The 19,467-nt window shown below is 34.2% G+C and overlaps 2 protein-coding genes across 3 annotated transcripts; both read left to right on the forward strand.

The window, feature by feature from the left end:
* The first annotated feature begins 636 nt into the window (after positions 1 to 636).
* Positions 637 to 9,015, forward strand: EMB2729 (Alpha amylase family protein). Of its 2 annotated transcripts, none has more exons than XM_078320560.1 (21): positions 637 to 960; positions 1,443 to 1,514; positions 1,843 to 1,907; positions 2,136 to 2,816; positions 3,263 to 3,438; positions 3,945 to 4,034; positions 4,141 to 4,216; positions 4,360 to 4,467; positions 4,777 to 4,867; positions 4,997 to 5,098; positions 5,180 to 5,282; positions 5,376 to 5,513; positions 5,595 to 5,666; positions 5,913 to 6,014; positions 6,255 to 6,332; positions 6,417 to 6,524; positions 6,637 to 6,717; positions 7,782 to 7,886; positions 8,237 to 8,322; positions 8,469 to 8,523; positions 8,614 to 9,015. In XM_078320560.1, exons 1-21 carry the CDS (start codon positions 683 to 685, stop codon positions 8,644 to 8,646), a joined length of 2,700 nt encoding a protein of 899 aa, XP_078176686.1. In that variant the 5' UTR covers positions 637 to 682; the 3' UTR covers positions 8,647 to 9,015. The 2 variants fall into 2 exon arrangements, with proteins under 2 accessions (XP_078176686.1, XP_078176685.1); XM_078320559.1 differs by having other exon boundaries at positions 640 to 960; positions 3,251 to 3,438.
* Positions 9,016 to 10,597: 1,582 nt separating this feature from the next.
* On the forward strand, positions 10,598 to 14,137 carry LOC144571311 (coiled-coil protein (DUF572)). The gene is made up of 7 exons (XM_078320561.1): positions 10,598 to 10,744; positions 11,239 to 11,301; positions 11,404 to 11,483; positions 11,583 to 11,691; positions 12,499 to 12,658; positions 13,034 to 13,197; positions 13,549 to 14,137. The coding sequence occupies exons 1-7, from the start codon at positions 10,742 to 10,744 to the stop codon at positions 13,894 to 13,896; spliced, it is 927 nt and encodes a 308-aa protein (XP_078176687.1). The 5' UTR covers positions 10,598 to 10,741; the 3' UTR covers positions 13,897 to 14,137.
* Positions 14,138 to 19,467: the final 5,330 nt, after the last annotated feature.

Consider the following 19,467-nt stretch of genomic DNA (forward strand, 5'->3'; position numbering starts at 1 on the left):
ACAGATACAAAGGATTTTGTATTGCAAAAAAATAATTCTTTTATGGATCAAAATCACTGTTCACGATCCATTCACTACCTGGTTGATTTTTTGCGGCACCAAGTCCTCTGTATTGTAGATACATAAATTTTTGTGCCACATTAAATCAACTCTTTTTTGAACCGGAATCACTGTTTACGATCCATAATTATATTTTTTTGCAAATTTCTCTGTGCAATTTAAAAAAATCAATAAATCAGATTCAATGAATCTGATCTTACTATATTTGATAAAAACGAGATATTCTTTTTTTATTTTTGTAGTTACAAATTTTATAATTTTTATGGATAAAAGTTTTCTCGTGTTGTAGTTCGGTTCCTCTGAAGTAACTCAAAAATTGAGTTTAGATGCTGGCTGTCCGATCAGAATTTGGATCGATCCGACCGAGGTAGAATCCACAGATGTCTTTAATATTCGGAGTAAAGCATATCGGACGGTGCGGATATAAACCCAAAACAGTAAGATTTATCTCTTTCTTGCGTGGAGATTTGGGGATCTATTAAGCCAATAATGCCTGTAGACTCCAAATGTCCAAACCCGGTTAAAAGGATCCGAGTTCGCTATCATCTCACCCAAAACCCCACTTAAATCTCAACCCCTGCCCCTCTCTCTCTCTCTCTCACACACACACACTCCAAAATCAATGCCTCAGTGCTTGAACCTTAGCAGCACTGCGACCCCTCTCACTTTCAATTACTCTTTCTCTCAACCATGGCGTCGCACTGGCGTCTCTTTCTCTACTTCACCGACTCACTTGAAACGGAGATGGAAATGGAGGTGCACTTGTTCGGCTAAGGAGCAATCCCCCAAAACCCGCTCAGGACGGAGAGAGAAAACTGAATCTGATAAGGTGGACCCTGTTGGGTTTCTCTCCAAGATGGGAATTACTGACCGTACTTTCGCTCAATATCTCCGTGAGAGGTACTATCTTTTCATATCTTAATTCCATGAATATTGACTAAGAGAAGCGTAAGATATGTTATGTCGTGATGCAAGCTGGAAAAACAGCTAAGTTGTTTACATGAATAAGCTACTGGTACTGACTGGATTAAAGCTGAATAGTTAACAACCTCTATATCAGGAATTATCCTTGTTCAGAAAATGCTGGAGCTTCTGTTGTTGTAGACTTGTGCTCGTATTTTAATTGAAATTAACATACTTTTACTCTGTTAGCACTAATGGTTATAACCCCAAGCTCAATTTACTTTCTTTTGTTCACTAAAAACAAATTTGCATCTTTCTCTATGCCAGACTCATACAACTCTATTTTGTTTCTGAATTTAATTTTTGTTTAAAAGATTGTATGGTACATCCTATATTCGTAATAAGAATGGTAGAAAATTTTTTTGATGAGAAAAGAGTCATAATTCAATAAAATTATTTTTTTCATCTCTTTCTTTTAGACATAAGGCATACAAAGACCGCCGGTTTGAGCTGTATTCTCGTTTTATTGATTTGAAGGAGGCTTCTGCAGGGTACACTTTCATTGGCTCCTTACAATTTTTATCTTACAATTCATTGCCTATATAAAGACCCTTCTGATTCTTCATTGAGATGCTGACCATTCAGAAAGAAGTATTCATGGTTGTTTATACAATGTGAGCTAATTGTGTGCATCCAAATTAAAATTTTGATTGAAGCATCTAAAAAGATTATGCCAAAGGTGTCATATGTTACGTCCCAATTCTGGCTACATTATGAGTACTGTTGATCGCTACTGTACTTTTTACCAGGTAATGGTGATCCTGATTATTACTAGGAATTTTGCAGCATCTTATCTGAATTTTTGTCTTTCTTTGACAGCTATGAGCTTATGGGTATGCATAGACATCGTCAACACCGAGTTGATTACATGGAGTGGGCCCCAGGTAATGACAGTGTGCCATTTCCCATTCTGGTTTAGATTTTTTTTTTTTTTTTTGGTGTGAAGGTTTTTCATTTTTTACTTAACTGCATACCTTCGATTTTTTTTTCCTAAAGATATCTCAAATTGGTTAATTTTCAATTGACACTACTATGAATAAAAGATGCATCTCTATTTAATATAAAGAAAAAAGTTTCAAAAGGAATACACATAATTGTCTATTTTTTTTCAGGTGCAAGATATTGCTCTCTGATTGGAGACTTCAACCAGTGGTCACCAACTGCGACCAGTGCCCGAGAGGGCCATTTTGGTCATGATGATTTTGGTTATTGGTTCATAATACTAGAAGATATTCTCAGAGAAGGCCAAGAACCTGATGAATACTACTTCCAAGAGTACAATTACATTGACGACTATGACAAAGGCGACAGTGGTATCACACTCGATGAAATATTGAAAAAATCACATGATGAATACTGGGAGCCGGGTGAATTCGTGACCCGGGAGGCTCGATTAGAAATGGTTGCTAAGTTGTACGAACAGTTTTTTGGCCCTAATGGGCCAGAGACCGAGGAGGAATTAGAAGAAATAAAACCTGCAGAGGAGAGGTACAAAGAATGGAAGGAGAAGCAAAAGGGGGAATCTGATGGGCAGAAGAAGCCCAATTATGAGGTTATAGATAAAGGGGGGAAGCTTGACATATTGCAAATAGTGGGTGACCCAGTATCAGCGGAGAAATTTAAGATGAAGAAACCACCGATAGAATACTGGGTTGAGTTGCGAAAGGGGAGGAAGGCCTGGCTGGAGAAATATTTGCCAGGAATAAGTCATGGGGACCGATATCGGGTTTATTTCAACACACCTGATGGGGCACTCGAGCGGGTCCCGGCTTGGGCTACTTATGTTCTTCCTGGTAAATGTTCTTTTCTTCTTTGTAATCTCATGGTATCGTTTTCATTCATCAGAGGTAATTTCATGTGCAACTCCGTCCGATGAATGAATGACCACTTAGACCCTTGCGAATAGAATAATGTTTTGGTTACCCTCAAAGATAGAGAAGATCCACATTGGTACCCCTATATAAAGATTTCTAGTACTTTTGTCTTTCTCAAACGATTCTCAAAATTTGACTTGCTCTTCCCTCCATAATGAGAAACCAAGGAGGGCTAATCAGGTATCTTTGAAGAAATTGAAAGGTGTGAAGTTATAGGAGATATTTGCAAGCTTTATGGGTGCACAAAATGTTTCTTGCTTTTTACTGGTTATGCATGGTATCTTGATGTTTCCAGGTGCACCTATGAAAACTTACCATGTGACTTCTGATAAATGTTAACTATAATTGTCAAGCTTTGATGACAGATCCAGAAGGGCAACAATCTTGTGCTGTACACTGGGAGCCGCCTCCTGAGGAAATGTACAGGTGGAGGCATACTAGGCCCAAAGTCCGAAAAAGTTCCCTCAGAATTTATGAGTGTCATGTTGGGGTCAGCGGGTCAGAGCCCCGAGTTACTTCTTTTAATGAATTTATTTCCAAGGTTGATAACAATTTTATTAAACTCTTCCAGGCAATTTCATTTACAGATCTGCACCCTCTGCAAACTGTCAACATATCTGGAAATCCCTGCAAAATTGATTATCATAAAGTAAATAGAATCCTATGATAAATTTTATGTACCATATTTGATGTACCAAATACAACTCAATGATAAATTAAACCAGTGACATATGCACCCTGTGCAAACTGACAAAATATCAGTAAAATCCCCGCTGACTTCATAATCAACATATTATTTAATTATTCCTATGTTTTTATTGTCATACAAATATTTCCCATTTTTTAAGGGTTACATTTGATGTTTAGATTATGTTGTACTGAGGCATAAATGAAATTAATCGTAAATATTTTCTTTGCTGTCATTAATTCTGGTTTCTGGCCTTCCTAGTGAAGTACCAAAATATGTTGTTGCAGTCCTCCTTTTACTTCCTTATATTGTTATAATTATATATGATTAACAAATGAGTATCATATTTCCAATTTTAGGTACTTCCGCATGTAAAAGATGCTGGATACAATGCCATTCAGTTAATAGGTGTAGTTGAGCATAAAGACTACTCTTCTGTAGGGTACAAAGTGAGTATATTTGTGTGACTTTTGTGCTGATATTTTTAATCATTTTGATTATTTTGATTATAAACTATTCTTGTATAGAGTACATATATATTTCCCTTTTTCTCAGGTTACAAATTACTTTGCTGTCAGCAGTCGATTTGGTACCCCAGACGACTTCAAAAGATTGGTCGATGAAGCTCATGGTAATACTGTTTCCCATGAATATTAATATGTGGATGGCGGCAATTAACAACGTCCATCTTATTCTAATGGCAAAAAATAAATTTGATCTTTAATTGTGTTTTTCAAATTAGTAACTGTAGTCTGTTATCACTCCTGCTGGCAGGTCTGGGCATTCTGGTTTTCATGGATATTGTGCATTCCTATGCTTCAGCTGATGAATTAGTAGGTTTGTCCCTCTTTGATGGGTCGAATGATTGCTACTTTTATACAGGTATGTTTATTGAAGAATTTTATGTCTACACCTGAAAATTGCCACAGTATCCCCTGCGACTCTTGAAAACCAGATCATGCATACCCCTGAAAAACATGGGAACTATGATGGATATCCCTACAAAACATCAATCATAATTTTTACATTATAGTATCTACAAGCAAAAGGTAGCAATTTTGGTAATTCTAGATAATCAGCAGAGCTGACATGCTTCTTGGTTCGCATGTGTACATCATTTACCTGGTGTTTGTAGGGGCATTTAACAGTACCTTAGTATAACAATAATATCTCTTTCATTTTGCATTACAGGGAAGAGAGGTCATCACAAGCACTGGGGCACTAGGATATTTAAACACGGTGATTTAGATGTATTGCAATTTCTTTTGTCTAACTTGAAGTGGTAATTCTTCAACTTCTCCTTTGCATGTTTTAGTTATTAAATTTCAAGTTATTTTATTGTAGTATTGAGTGGACAGCCCACTTTTTCTACTTTTCTTCTTTGATATTGAGGGTGCTAATATGCCTATAGGTGGGTAACAGAGTACATGGTAGATGGTTTCCGGTTTCACTCGTTGGCATCCATGATGTATACCCATAACGGCTTTTCTACTTTTACTGGTTCCTTGGAGGAGTAAGAAATTGTAAAATTGGTTATGAATCTTCTCAGGGGGGAATGTTTACTCTTATTGAAGTTTAATTTTCGTTTACATAGGTATTGCAACCAGTATGTTGACAAGGATGCCTTGATATATCTAATCTTAGCAAATGAGATGCTTCATGAACTTCATCCAGACATAGTTACTATTGCTGAAGATGTCAGCTGTTCTCTCTCTCTCCCTCTAAGTTGTTTTGTCTATACTTTGATGTCGATTTTGTAATACTAAAATTATTCTTGTATTATTGTATAGGCCACATATTATCCAGGATTATGCGAGTCAACAACTAAAGGTGGGTTAGGTTTCGACTATTGGGTTAACCTTGCTATTCCTGAGATGTGGTTGTGGCATCTGGAAAATGCACCTGACAATGAATGGAGTGTAACTAAGGTATATAATCAAAGTTGTTGTTCAGTAATTAAGTCTTTATTTGCTAATCATTGTTTAACTATTTGCCACTCCTTTTTGTAGATTATGAGTTTACTGGTTAACAACCAAACAGGCAGAAGTAATAGCATTTCCTATGTCGAGAATCATGCTCAGGTAACATTATTCTTCTCACAAATATTTTCTCTGTGCATTATATAAAACTATATATTGGGATCCATATAGTGATTGGCTTGTATGTAAATGTTATCGCGCACTTATATATTGGGATCCATATGGTGATTGGCTTGTATGTAAATGTTATCGCACACTTATATATTGGGATCCATATGCTCGTAGTAGAAGTATTTGTGCCAACTTATCTCCAACTTGTTTCACAAATGCATACATCTTTATTTGCAGTCTATATCTGGGGGCAAATCTTTTGCTGAAATTCTTCTTAACAACTCAAGAGGTGATTTGAATCCATCTGATAACTCTTTTAGAGCCACTTCCTTGCTCAAAGTATGATTCACTATCTTATTTTAGTAGATTATTGTTTCTGCCTTTTTAACTTTGCTAAAAGTATCTAGGTTCTTTATAAGTAGGTACATACCCAAGTTCCATGTAAGAAACCTAAAAGAAAAATAAAATACTTCATTACTAGTGAAATCCAAACTTCTATTGCAATCATTTCCCCCTTGTCTTTTCTTCAGTTGCATTACATCTCCTTTGTTCTAACAATTTTACTTTACATTGATGTAGATTATTAAGCTAATTACGTTTACCACTAGTTGCTGTGCGTACCTCAACTTTATGGGAAATGAATTTGCACACCCAAAAGTGAGTCAGCTTTCTCATTTCTTGATCTCTGTGTGATGTTTTTCTTTCTCAAATTTGACATAATTTTCTGATATTTACATCAAGAGGGTTGAATTTCCCATGTCAAGCAATAAACACTCATTTGCCTTGGCCTGCCGTCAGTGGGAGTTACTAAATGAAGGACTCCATAAGTGCATCTTTAATTTTGAAAAGGTAACAAATGATTTGATCATGTAATTGGTATTATGTGGGAAATATGCATAACAACTTTTCTATCTTTGTGAACTAATTTTACTTTTTATTATTATCACCTTATATTTAATAGGATTTGATGAGAATGGATGCAAATGAAAAGATACTGGCAAGAACTGCACCAAATGTTCACCATTGTAACGACTTAACTATGGTACAATCTATGACTGATAAAAAACTCTGTTTGCAACAGTAGTTTTTGGACATTTTGCAAACTACACCCAATAGTTTATCATATTTCATATAACACCCGTCATATTAAATTATTTAGTAAGGAATATAAGAAGCAGCATAAGTGTATCTTGCAACCATAATGCTTCTGGTTGTTATTCCTAAAAGCAGTTGCATTCGTTGAACTTTCTTTTGGATAAATCATACCACATGCTAGGAGTTTAGTAAATGTTTGGTTCTTAATTTTACCCCTGATTGTGATTATTTTATCCCAGTAAGCACAAATTAAATTTAATTCAAGCTAAACTGATGTATGTAGATGTTAGGTTCGGAGTTTACATAAACTTGTCTTTTCTGGTCGACTAACCTCGTTGAGTATATGAAATTGTTGGGGGTAATTTGCACATCTGTTCTAGGCTTCTAACTTATGTGTTTGTTAGATGGGTGCAATTTGCTAATAAAAAAGTTTGGTGATTATTGTGAAAAATTTGGTATAAACATTAAAGTAAGCTAATTTTTTAGTTCTGATTTCCATAATAACCAGCATGAAAGCAAGAAACATTTTTATTCTAGTTCTTTTAGTGCTAAAAAGATATCTCAAAAGACAATGAAACTATGCCCATTAAGTTTTCTGTATTGAAATTCAGAAAACACATATTTTGGCAAAACTTACCTGATTGCAAATTGTAGTTCAGAAAAATTACTTCAATTATTAAAGAAAAAGAGGTTACTGGATGATCGCTTCCCCATTTCTAAATTTTAATATGTTGGACCCAAGTCAGGGCCAATATTACTTATCTGGTGTTATATTTCATCAGATATTCCTTAATCATTTTAAAATTCTATGTCAAACGTGGTGTTTATTGAAAATAGCTAAATACAGGCAGATGCTTTGAATTTATAGAAGTTACCCAAGGAAACCTTAGTGTTTTATAAATATAAATGACGTGGAATGCCTATACACCTATAAGTTATGTACAAGATCTTCCTTGGTTGAACAAAGTGTGGCATGGATTACTTTCTTTTTAATAATCTTTAACTTGACAGGTTGTCGCATACACGAGGGGGCCACTTGTGTTTATCTTCAATTTTCATCCTGAAGATTCCCATGACGCGTACTGTATTGGTGCAGAGGAAGCCGGTGAATACCAGGCATGCCAAAAGCTCTCATTTTCTTTTCCTTCTGTTTGGCTGTTCTCTATGATAATTTTCAATTGAATATTCATAACCAAGGATGATTTTTTTTTAATCCATATTGGATAACTCAGTGAGTGCCTTACTGAAACCTCTTATTGTTATTCATAACCTGCAAATATGAAATGCCTTGTATATTAAAAGAACCAGACCCTTTATATCTGTTTTTTATTTTTTATTTTTAAATGAAATTTGAATTATTCGTTGTAGGTTTGGTGATTTTTGTGACTTTGTATTATGTAGATTTATCTTATGTTATTTTCCCTTTCTTGAATAGGTTTTTTTTTGTTTTGTTTTGTTTATGACAGCTTATTTTGAACTCTGATGAAGTAAGATACGGGGGACATGGTAAGATTGGAAGTGATAAGTATACCCAAAGAACCCGTGATAAAAGGTTGTTCTCTTCGCTAGAATAGTTTTATGGTTTTAACCTTTGGATTATGGAAATTTTATATATGCCCCTGTGACATTCTGCTTTTGGAACTGTCACACCAGAATTTACCTAATGCTGTTATAAAACATTAAATTCTTATTTTTCAGGGCTGATGGTTACCGTCATTCTTTAGAAGTGACACTGCCTTCTAGAAGTGCTCAGGTTGGCTATTATAATAAATAAGGTGTTGGATTTCCAAAATAATATAAGTTTCTATTTTGATAATGCAACATTTTTTTTATATATTATCAGGTATACAAACTAGTGCGCATTTTGAGAGTTTAACCTGTTTGGCGAATGCAATCCCAAGGATGAAAAAATCGAACCTGGTACAGGTTTTGCCATTAACTGTCACAAAAAGGCTCTTATAACCTTGGGTACTGTTCATACTTGATTTCTTTGTTGCTCCTCTTGTTTCATTTGTCCTGCGAGAAAAATTCACATTTTAAGAGAGAGAGATAGATATAGAGATATATAGAGTAATAGAGAGGTCGATAGAGATTTTGTGCAGCTTCCTCAGTATTGGTCTTGTGTGTATTCATGTAGCCTCTATGCGCCTGTTTTGTTTGTTATAAAGGCCTTATAGGTTATAGCAGTACTTTATGTAATGCTACCGACTTTGGACTTTTTTGTATAGTAGTTTGATTTGTTGGGTTGTTTGTGTAGTAGTTTTGATGTTGTTGATTTAGTTTTGGATTTGTAAAACATATTGTAGCACAAAATTAGCCTTATGATCGAGGAGAATATGATTTTGCATTGCCAGTACCCTCTTTTTATATACCAAATCATACCAACATATTCATGTGACTGGTGTTTAGTTTATGCTTCTATTATGACTGACAGTGTAATAATTAAGCTATGCAATATTTTTTTTAAGACAGCCCATGTTGCAAATCTATGTCTCTGTAAATGTTACATAGTCCAGAATTATAATCAATTGATGAGTTAATTTTAATACATTCATTTTTAATCTTTTTTTGACAGCTTGAATTTTCTACTAAATAAATTTGAAAATTAATAAATTAACATTTAAATACAGCACTCATGAAGTGATTCAGTTTCATTTTTTTAGATTCGTTGTTTGATATAAATTATGTAGATTTTGAAATTAAGCTCACCAAACATGGCGTTGTTTGATGTAAATCATGTAGATTTTGGAGTTAAGCTCACCAAACATGACGTTAAGGTAAATTGATTTCAATAGCTTGGTGAGCTTAAAAAACATCTATACTCTTCTATAATATATACATATATAACCAGAGTAGAACTAGGGTATTCACCAAATTCCTTTGTGAACTCTAATTTTAAAATCTATTGAATTGACTTTAAACAACGAATCCAAACTGTTGAACCCATCTACCTTACAAGTGATGTGTCTACATGTAAAAGTTTTACACTTTCAAATCAATTCAGTGCAAAGTTAAGCGGTCAAAATTAGAAGGTTTATAATTAATTTTAATACATTTATTTTTTGAATATTTTTTACTACCTGACTCTATACTAAATTAATTTGAAATTTTAAAGTTTTTGTATATCAACACATCACTCGTAAAGTAGATGGATTTCAACGATTTAATTTCATCGTTTGAAATCAATTTGATGGATTTTATAATTGAGTTAAAAAAAAAACTTGATAAACTTATAAACATCCATAGTTCTACTCCATACACCATTTTTTTTTTTTTTTTTTTTTTTTTTTTTTTGCGGAGAAATGCCCTTAGGCTTTTTTATTACACAAAAAACAGGCCCATTACAATGATTACATGCCAGTATTGCAGTGTATTAAGAACCACAATATTGATACTATTTAGCATGCAAAATAAAAAAATTGCCATTAAGTTTGAGCAATCTAGGAGCGTCCAAATTCCAATTTTATCCACACAAAGTAAGAGATCGCATCAACATTAGAAGAAAGATAAATATGAGATGGCATCTAAATAAAGCTTATTGGGCCGAAATGGGTTGAGCCCGGTCTAAGCCCAATATAGATAAATAAGGACCCATAATTCAGGCCTTTCATTTCCTCTTGGAGGATTTCGAATCCTCTGCGTTAACTCAAAAGAGAATCTTTTGAGTTAATGCATTTTGACTATTCGATCTGCTTTAAGATTCGTGAGGATTAGATATTTAAGTCTCCAGTGTTATAGGTAAGAGCCGGATTGACTCCGTTTAAAATCGAACGGTTGAGATTCATTAATTCAAAAGGAAATCTTTTGAGTTAATGCAGAGGATACGCATTCTGGTTGGAGTCGCCAAGTCGGTGAATCGTTTACGACTTGAACAATTTGCGCGTCAGAAACGAAAGCTTCTCCTTCCTTCTTCCCCAATTTTGGCGAGCTTCGGATTCGCGTCTCTCTAGGACTTTTACTCACGATCCACAATGGTACGCTAGATTTCCAGTCACAAAATGTTACCTGTTTATTGTGACAACTTGATTACTTTTCGCTTTAGATGCCTTGGAAACCCTAATTGAAATTTCTGTTGATCGAAGATGACTTGTGTCCGCGTTAATTGCTGATTTGGAGCTTCCTTTTCTTATACTTGAGAGCTTTAATCCTTTCTTTGTGGGAGATTGAGTTGGATTAAGATGAAAATCTGGCATAATTCGTTGTCTTTTTTTATTTTATTTTGTGTGTGTGTGTGTGTGGGGGGGGGGGGGGGGGGGGGGGGGTGGTTCGATATTCAGACAGAACAGTACCGTACCAATTTAGTGCTGGAGCTTGTAAACTAATCATTTTTGTTGTCAGTAACTTTGTAAAACTGTCATCCGATAGTGCTTGCTTTGGATATTTATATTTGGAAGAAAATTGCATATTCATCCGCCAAAATATTGAATTTTGTGCAATTCCTAATTTGTTCTCTTTTGCAATTTTGTAGTCTACACTAGCCGCTGCAAGAGCAGATAATTTCTATTACCCGCCAGAATGGTCCCCGAAAAAGGTATGATTATTATTACTCTAGTTTAGTATCATATCCTTGTTCAGTACTATTTTGCAATACTTTTGATCTTATTATGTATTAATTATTCTAACTGTTATACAGGGTTCCCTCAACAAATTTCATGGGCAACATGCTTTGAGGGAGAGAGCAAGGAAACTAGACCAAGGGATCCTGATAATAAGGTAATTCTAGCACTTGCAAATTAGCTTTTATCTTTGTACATGTGCATATTTGTGCAAGTGTTCCAGAAAATAGGTTCTCAATCTTGCTTTTATTTTCAGATTCGAAATGCCTTTCAATATTTGGTGTGGTGGGTGCAATTCTATGATTGCCAAGGGAGTTAGGTTTAATGCTGAGAAAAAGCAAGTTGGAAACTACTATTCTACAAAGGTACATTTTCATTATCTCATGATCTTATATCCAAAGTAGCTTATATGCAAATTACACTCACAATTAACAGATTTCTTAGCAGTTAACAGATGCCTTATATTTACAATGAAATGCATGTGTTTTTGTCTCTTCAAGGGCATTAAGAAATTTGACAATTCACTTAGATTATGTAAAATATCCCCGAGAAAGATACAAAGCAAATGCTATATTTTTTATAATTAACTCCGAGATAGCCGCTAGTAGCACATAAGCAGCTGTCTGGAGGAGGTCAAATGTAACAGTGGCCTGTCATGGTATTTCAGAAATCATTTCAACTTTCTACTTAAATTTTATGTTTAGAATTTCATCAAAATTGGTTTGTTTCAAATCAGATTCCTTGCAATTAACATCCAACAGCTTTTAGGATATTACCAGTAAAACACCATTATTATCAAAATAAGTTGGAATATGTCTATTATTGCCCAAATCATTCTACACAAGTTCATCAAACATTTCCACCATGTTTGGTTGAGGCCTAACCCGCTAAATAAAGTGTTTAGGGCTCACTTAAGCTGCTGAAGACAAAATAGTTAGGCTGGCCTAAGATGGCATTAGTGAGAGAACCCTTTCCCCTTTCTCTCTCTTGCTTAACTCTCTTGCCTTTCTGGCTGATTTTAGTCAATCCATCCATAGTGAAGATTGTTAGAATACTAGTTGCAAGGTAAGAACTGTGGGTGCTTCTGCAAATGCAATGTTATATAAACCTTGTTTAAAATTGAAATTGTTTTGTGTTTGTAAACTATATTTCTGCATTTGATTTGGCGGTAGATATGGAGCTTCACGATGAAGGCGGCATGCTGTAAGCATGAGATCGTCATACAAACTGACCCAAAAAATACTGAGTATGTCATAATAAGTGGGGCTCAGCGTAAAACGGAGGATTATGATGTAGAGGATGCAGAGACATTTGAACTTCCTGCCGATGAAGGTAGTTTTTAAATTTCATGTATATTCCATGTATATTCCTAAGATGATCTCAGAATTTCATGTATATTCCTAAGATGATCTCAGAACTTTCTGCAAAATTTCATGTATATTCCTAAGATGATCTCAGAATAATGTGTCTCATTTTGTCCCCATAATATGGTGGGTAGCAATTATTTTCTTCCCAAAAAAGCAATAGGCAACTTGAAAATGCTTGAATTCCTATGTTACTTGTTTACATACTTTGAAGAATTTGTGGAGGTTAAGATTATGGATTCTATTTTCATTGCTTGCATCATTGTTTATGGTAACTACCATAATTCAAGTAGTAATTAGTAATCAAGAGTTTCATATTAATTATAGGTTTTATTATCTGTAGAGAGAGGAAAGCTATCTGATCCTTTTTATCGACTGGAGCATGGAGAAGAAGACCTGCGCAAGAAGAAAGAAGCTGAGCCGGTGCTGGTGCGGCTACAAAAGGTGTCTGATAGCCGCCATGCAAATGACTACTCACTGAATAGAGCTCTTCGTGACCGCCTAAGGGTTACCAAATTAAACTTTATCCCAACTTTTTTCTTTATCCTTTTGGAAAAGTGCACCAGAGACCCTTTATCTATTGTCTTAGCAGTCATTCAACTATTGCAAGGATTGGAATTCTATTTTTCTTAAACCCTTGCAAAAAGCATATTGCTAAAAAATGATGATTTTGTGTAGGACTGTAAGAAGCAAGGACCTGTTTCTTTCTTATATAAAAAAGAAAAAAAAAAAAAAGCATTGTTAAAGCTGAGGCATTCATGTAAGAGTGCATGGTTGAGGTATATCTGGTGTAAATTTCCCTCTTTATTAATACAATTTTATCTGTAGATTGTAATCCACAATTTTTTTATCTTCTAGAGCCAAAAAAAGCGTGTCTCTGAAGAAAAAGATGCTGCGAGGAAAATGGGGCTGGGAGTGCGTCTTCTACCTCCATCAAAAGAAGATACTGCCACTGCAGCTGCAGTAAAATTCCCGTCGAAATTTGAGAAGAACGCAAGGGACAGAAGGGCTGCCATAAAGGCTTCCTCCATTTTTCCAGAATCTTCTAGAACTGCATCTTCCAGTCGGGCAGCAGAACTATTGGCCAAGAGGAGAAAAATCAGTGTCGCTGCAGCCTCTGCTGTGCTGGCAGGTCGAGTTAAACCATCCTCTTGGCAAACTGGTCAAGGGTCTGTTAGTGCCGGGAAGCGAAGGTCAATTGTTTGATTGACGACATTTGTATTTAGGTTACATCTTATATCTTTCTATCCTGATATTATCTTGTGAGTGTGAAACGTGATTACCTGATATTGTTTTCTTGGTTACTGTTTGTACATAGGTTTATTGTGTGAGAGTTAGATTTGTCTAGGCAAGGTGCAATGTGGAGCTGGGTTTAAGATGGGTTGTGTTTATCTTTGGTAATAAAATTTAGGACTTTGATTATGAAATGTCATTTTTGCTTTCTTTATGTCGTTGTGTGTTGCCCGTGTTGAGTACAAATGCTTGATTTTGCCCATTGTTAGGTAGTGTACTTGGTCTTAGCATAAATTAATTATGCGAGTTGTTCCTTTTTTTCCTATTTTCTACCTTGTGATCGTTTATTCTTCAAAAGATGATTCAGATTTGACCTATTTATGCAATTTATGGGGAACTAACTATACAATGCATTATTTGGGAGGATCTTGTACCAGACGAACTGTTTTCTTTTCATCGTTTATTCTTCAAATTGATGATTCAGATTTGACCTATTATGCAATATATGTGGAACTAACTATATATAGTGCATTATTTGGGAGGATCTTGTACCAGAAGAGCTGTTTTCTTTTCATTTTTCAATCTTGATGTCGATTGAAGCTTGAGAGCGTGATAAGAACACTTGTCTTTTCGCAGAAGTGAAGCAATAAATTTGTCGGTGATAAGATAAAAAATTTAGTATTTAACTGTTCAAGCAGCTTCATTTAATGCCGTTAAAGTGACAAATAGTACTTCATCGATCCAAAGTCAACAATATAACTTTAGGAGCCCTTCAAAACTATGGATGTATCAAAATATACTGGGTTTCATGTCTTATTCACATTCTTTCAAGAGGATGGTTCAAATGCCTCTATTTTTTGTGTCTCCATCGTGCCTTTTTTTTTTAAATTTAATAATTTAAAATTTAAAACTTAAAAGTCAAAATAAAACCGTTAGATATGATCTACATCATTTTTTCTATGCACGTGTAAAAAATTATGACATTTCAATTTATTTGGGTTGTCATCAAGGGCTTGCTAAAAACTTACTAATGTGGATTATTTCTAGACGTTGATTTTTGAACTTATTAATTCACATAAAAACAAAATTGAAATGTGATAATTTTTTATGAGCACATAGAGAAAATATCACAGATCATATCTAACGGTTTTATTTTAACTTTTAAGTTTTAAATTTTGAGTTATTAATGTTTTAAAAAATGAAGGCATGGTGAAGACACAAAAAATGAAGGCATTTGAACCCTCTTCTTTCAAATAGGTTATTATAGTTTTGTCCTATTTACATTGTTTTTTTTTGTTCTTCTTTTTTCTTTTTGAATAAAACAGAGGTCTAACCCTCTATGTGATTGATGAACATAAGTCATGTTACAAAACATATCTCAAAAGATTATTTGCATTGTTTTAAAATTTAAATAGCTCATTATAGTCTAAGTATCCTAAAATGTCTCTCAAGTGTATTTCATAGAAAGTGTCATAGTCACAAGCATGAGAAAAAAGGTACACTTTGCAAAAGACAAATGTATCCAGATGCAAAATGATAACACAATAACAGGTGTAAGTCACTTGCCTGCTTTTGATAACAATTCAACTGTCGGTGAATTTACTTCTAGTTTTTATTGAATTCCATACCAAATATTGTCAATGTTTGCCTACGTGATAACAATTCAACTGTTGACTTTGTTGTCTTTTTTTCTCTGCTTCTGATGTAGCAAGCATTCCATCCATAGTACGCACTACGCACTATCCAGCTATTCCCACCCATTATCTTATTCTCTCCTCATTTTCTTAATCCAAATTCTTATTCCCCCAAAGCATCCCACCATTCCACTCTGAAGTCACATTGTATAGCATGCACTTTATTTATTTGTTGCTTCTCTAAGCAGATAACACCAATTACGAGAGCTTCCAAGATTGCCTAATTAATTCCCTCTAGCTAAAAACAATTTCGATTGCCTATTAAGTAGGGTAGTTCCATTTGATTAATTGTTCCTTGACAGTTCATCTCTCTATGAGTGAGATTGACCAGTTTAAAGCATATTTAATAATAAAAAATATTTATTTTAAAGCAAAAATTTAGACAATTAATGCAAAAAGGACAGTTGATTTCCACCGTTTTAATCCATCTCTCTATTTGTCAATATTGTCTAAATGCTTTGACATTTGGAATGCACTTCTCTTTCTTTTTTCGAATTAATGCGCCTTTCTTTCTTGACCGTGAAGTTAGATTTTCTCACAAGAAACAAGCTCTGTTACTCTCCACCAATGCGGAACTCTGCCTCCCGTGTTTTTTCTTGCATGAAAACCGCCCCAAAAGACTCAAAACTTGTAAAGAAAATCATAATTTGTTTATTGACCAGATACACCTTTAAAGTTCTGTATTTACTTAGACATCTTAAATTGCTAAAATTGCTCAAAATTTGCGGATTTTGGTATTTAGATTGATTTAATACTGATATTACGCCTATATAACATTTAAAATTACCTAATTTTTTATTTATACACTTTACAAAAAAAAAAACACCCCAAAATGAGGGAATTTCACATTTACCCGGGCCGCTAAGTCAATATGCAGCTCATTTATGATGGGCCGTAGATTGGTTTTGAGGTCCCTCAAAACTATAATATATTCAATATTACAGTGCATTTTTTGAGCTTTTAGGGTGCCGCCAAGCCAATCTGCAGCCTCTCATAAATGAGCCGCAGATTGGCTTAGCGGACCGGATAAACGTGAAATTCTTTCATTTTAAGAGCGGTTTGATTTATTTTCTTTCTTTATGCTTTTAATAAAAAATTTGGTTAAAATTACACAATTTTTCGTTCGCTAAATGTATCAAGAAAGTATTTTTATGTGAACCGCACTAATATGTCTTTATTGTTTTAATGATAATAGTACAGTATGTATTTGTTTAATTTTTAAGATGTCGTATGTGAACATTTAGTTTCTACTAATTATTTGCAGGTATGGTTTACATATTAGCAAGCTTCTAAAAATGTAATTAAATTAAACTGATTGAACAGTTTTTTTGACACGTACCATGGCCAAAATTCTCTACTGACATTTTGCCTTTATATGACAATAAAACAGTAACTAAACCGATCGATTAAACCGTTAAATTATACATTGTCATTAAATATTGTTAGATGTTTTAAAATTAGAGACTACTTCTATATATAGTGATAAAATTGATAACATGTTATGTTTTATATGTGTTTCGAAATGTGTAACTAATAATTTAATTTATGTATTTTTAAATTATTACAGGACTTGAAAATTAGCTTAAAAGTATGACAATATTGTAATTTCGGCCGCTTAATTAATTACACAAAAATCATGCTTTCTTGCCAAAATTTTCTTCTTTATAAAAATTGAAGTTTTGGGTGGGTAAATTGATAAATTGACCAACAATAAACGCAGAGAGACTTAACACATGGAGTCCCATCTAAGCAAGTGTCACCGTCCATTTTCAAAGCCCCTTCAAGTCATAAATATTTTCTTTTCTTGGTCTACTAATCTCAAGCTGTCAAACCCTCTCTCCCACTCTATCTCTCTTCTTCTCTCCTCTCTTTCTCTATCTAGATCTCATACCACTACCCCATGAATCCCTTCTCATACCCCAATTCTCTCTCCTCTCCCCCACCATGGCCTTGAGGAGCTCTACTGCCATTATCACTGCCTCTCTCCTTCTTTTACTTGCACTTCTCTTTCTTTCTCTTCATGGTAATTACTACAGCGGTACAAGCTCCAACTTATCTTCACGCAGACTGTTAGCATCTACAACAGACTTGACACAAAGCAAACACCATCATCACCATCACCACCACCATCATCATCATCAACATAATCATCAACAACCTGTAAATGCACCGGTTTTACTGGGTTACAGGCCAAAACCAACACCGGACCCAGGTGATGAGATTGACCCGCGATACGGTGAGCAAAAGAGATTGGTACCGACAGGTCCAAACCCGTTACACCATTAAACGCTTAAGCTTCTACATACGAAGGAAGCTACTTGATGCAATTAGAATCATATTCTTTCTGTAAGTTTAAAAGGATATATATCCAAAATATGGGAATATCAGAAAATATATAATTATTGTAGTTTGAGAGTGATCGAGAGATTATATTAATTGTTCATGCGTTGTATGTATGTATGTATGTATGTATTGTTTCTAAATTTTTGGTGTTTAGTCAGTTTTGAGGAAAGTGTTGTTATATTTATGCCTTGAATAGTTGAATTAAAGAGTGAAAGAATTAGAAAGGAAAGAAATTTAACCATGTTTTGTTTAATCATACTTATGAAGAGACAGATGCTTCACACCGACTTCAATTAAATGCTTGATTGTGTACAAATCATGAGGTCATTTTCATTCTCTTATTTTTCTCCATTAATTCTTCCAAAACAGTAATTGTTGGTTTGTGCTGTGCATTTTACTCGAATTTCACCTAATTAATTATTGCACTGCCATCAAATTATATAAACACTGCATGCAATTTCATGCATGATACTAAAGTAAAAAAAAAAAAAAACCAATTGAAAAGGTGGATATAAAGGTTTGAAAAAATATATATATATATATATATGATGACTAAGGTTAACTTTGCATCCGGAAGTATATTCCTTGATAAAATTAATCATGCAATAAATAAAGTTAATATGTTCCTTCATATCTTATCTTCCCTTGTCAGAGGTCGAGTATTTTTTAAGTCTGAACGCTGTAAAAAAAAAATTGAAATGCACACAAATTGAATAGAGTAGATGCAACGGCACGGTTTTGGCACACATTACCACGGCACGTATTCAATCCATATATAATTTAATAATTCGAGTGTGTGTATATATATATATATATATGGATACATGGGATGTGTATGAATTGGGTAGTTTGACTTAGATATGTATACATTAATTACTACATGTGGATGGAAAGTAAACAACCACTGAACCACCAGATGATTGAAAAATGCAATTAATTATAACAGTCCGAGCGCATGATTTACAAAATTCAAGCTTGGATTCTATGCAGCACCTACGTGTAGCAATTTTTGCGGCATATATATAGTGCCTATAGTCACAAGATTCACGAATTATACCTAAATAATTCGTTTTTTTTGGTGATGCCGAACAGAACGTCGAATTATTTGGTTGACCGAACTATGACCGAATTAAACTCAAACAATTCACGAATTTTCCCCATAACATTTTTTTTTTGCTCTCTTGTATGACTGAGATCTCTGATTCAAATAATTCCGAATCATTTCTGAATTATATCCAAATTATTTCTAAATCACAAAATTTTGAATTCATCGAACTGAACCCGAATAATTAATTTGTCACCATGAATTCATGCCCAGATTAATTATTGGATGCTCTACATGACTCTTCACAAAAAAATGCCTTATTATTTTAATCAGAAATTAATTCTTTAATTATAAAATATCGTGACAAATTTTGAATTAGAATGGATGCATGGGGTTAGAAATCCCGTGTCCGGATTGACACGTAATTGACTGACACCCGCATTTTCTATCTTTTTTTTGTGA

The sequence above is a fragment of the Carex rostrata genome, chromosome 19 (assembly GCF_964058835.1).
Source record: "Carex rostrata chromosome 19, lpCarRost1.2, whole genome shotgun sequence".
NCBI classification, from domain to species: domain Eukaryota; kingdom Viridiplantae; phylum Streptophyta; class Magnoliopsida; order Poales; family Cyperaceae; genus Carex; species Carex rostrata.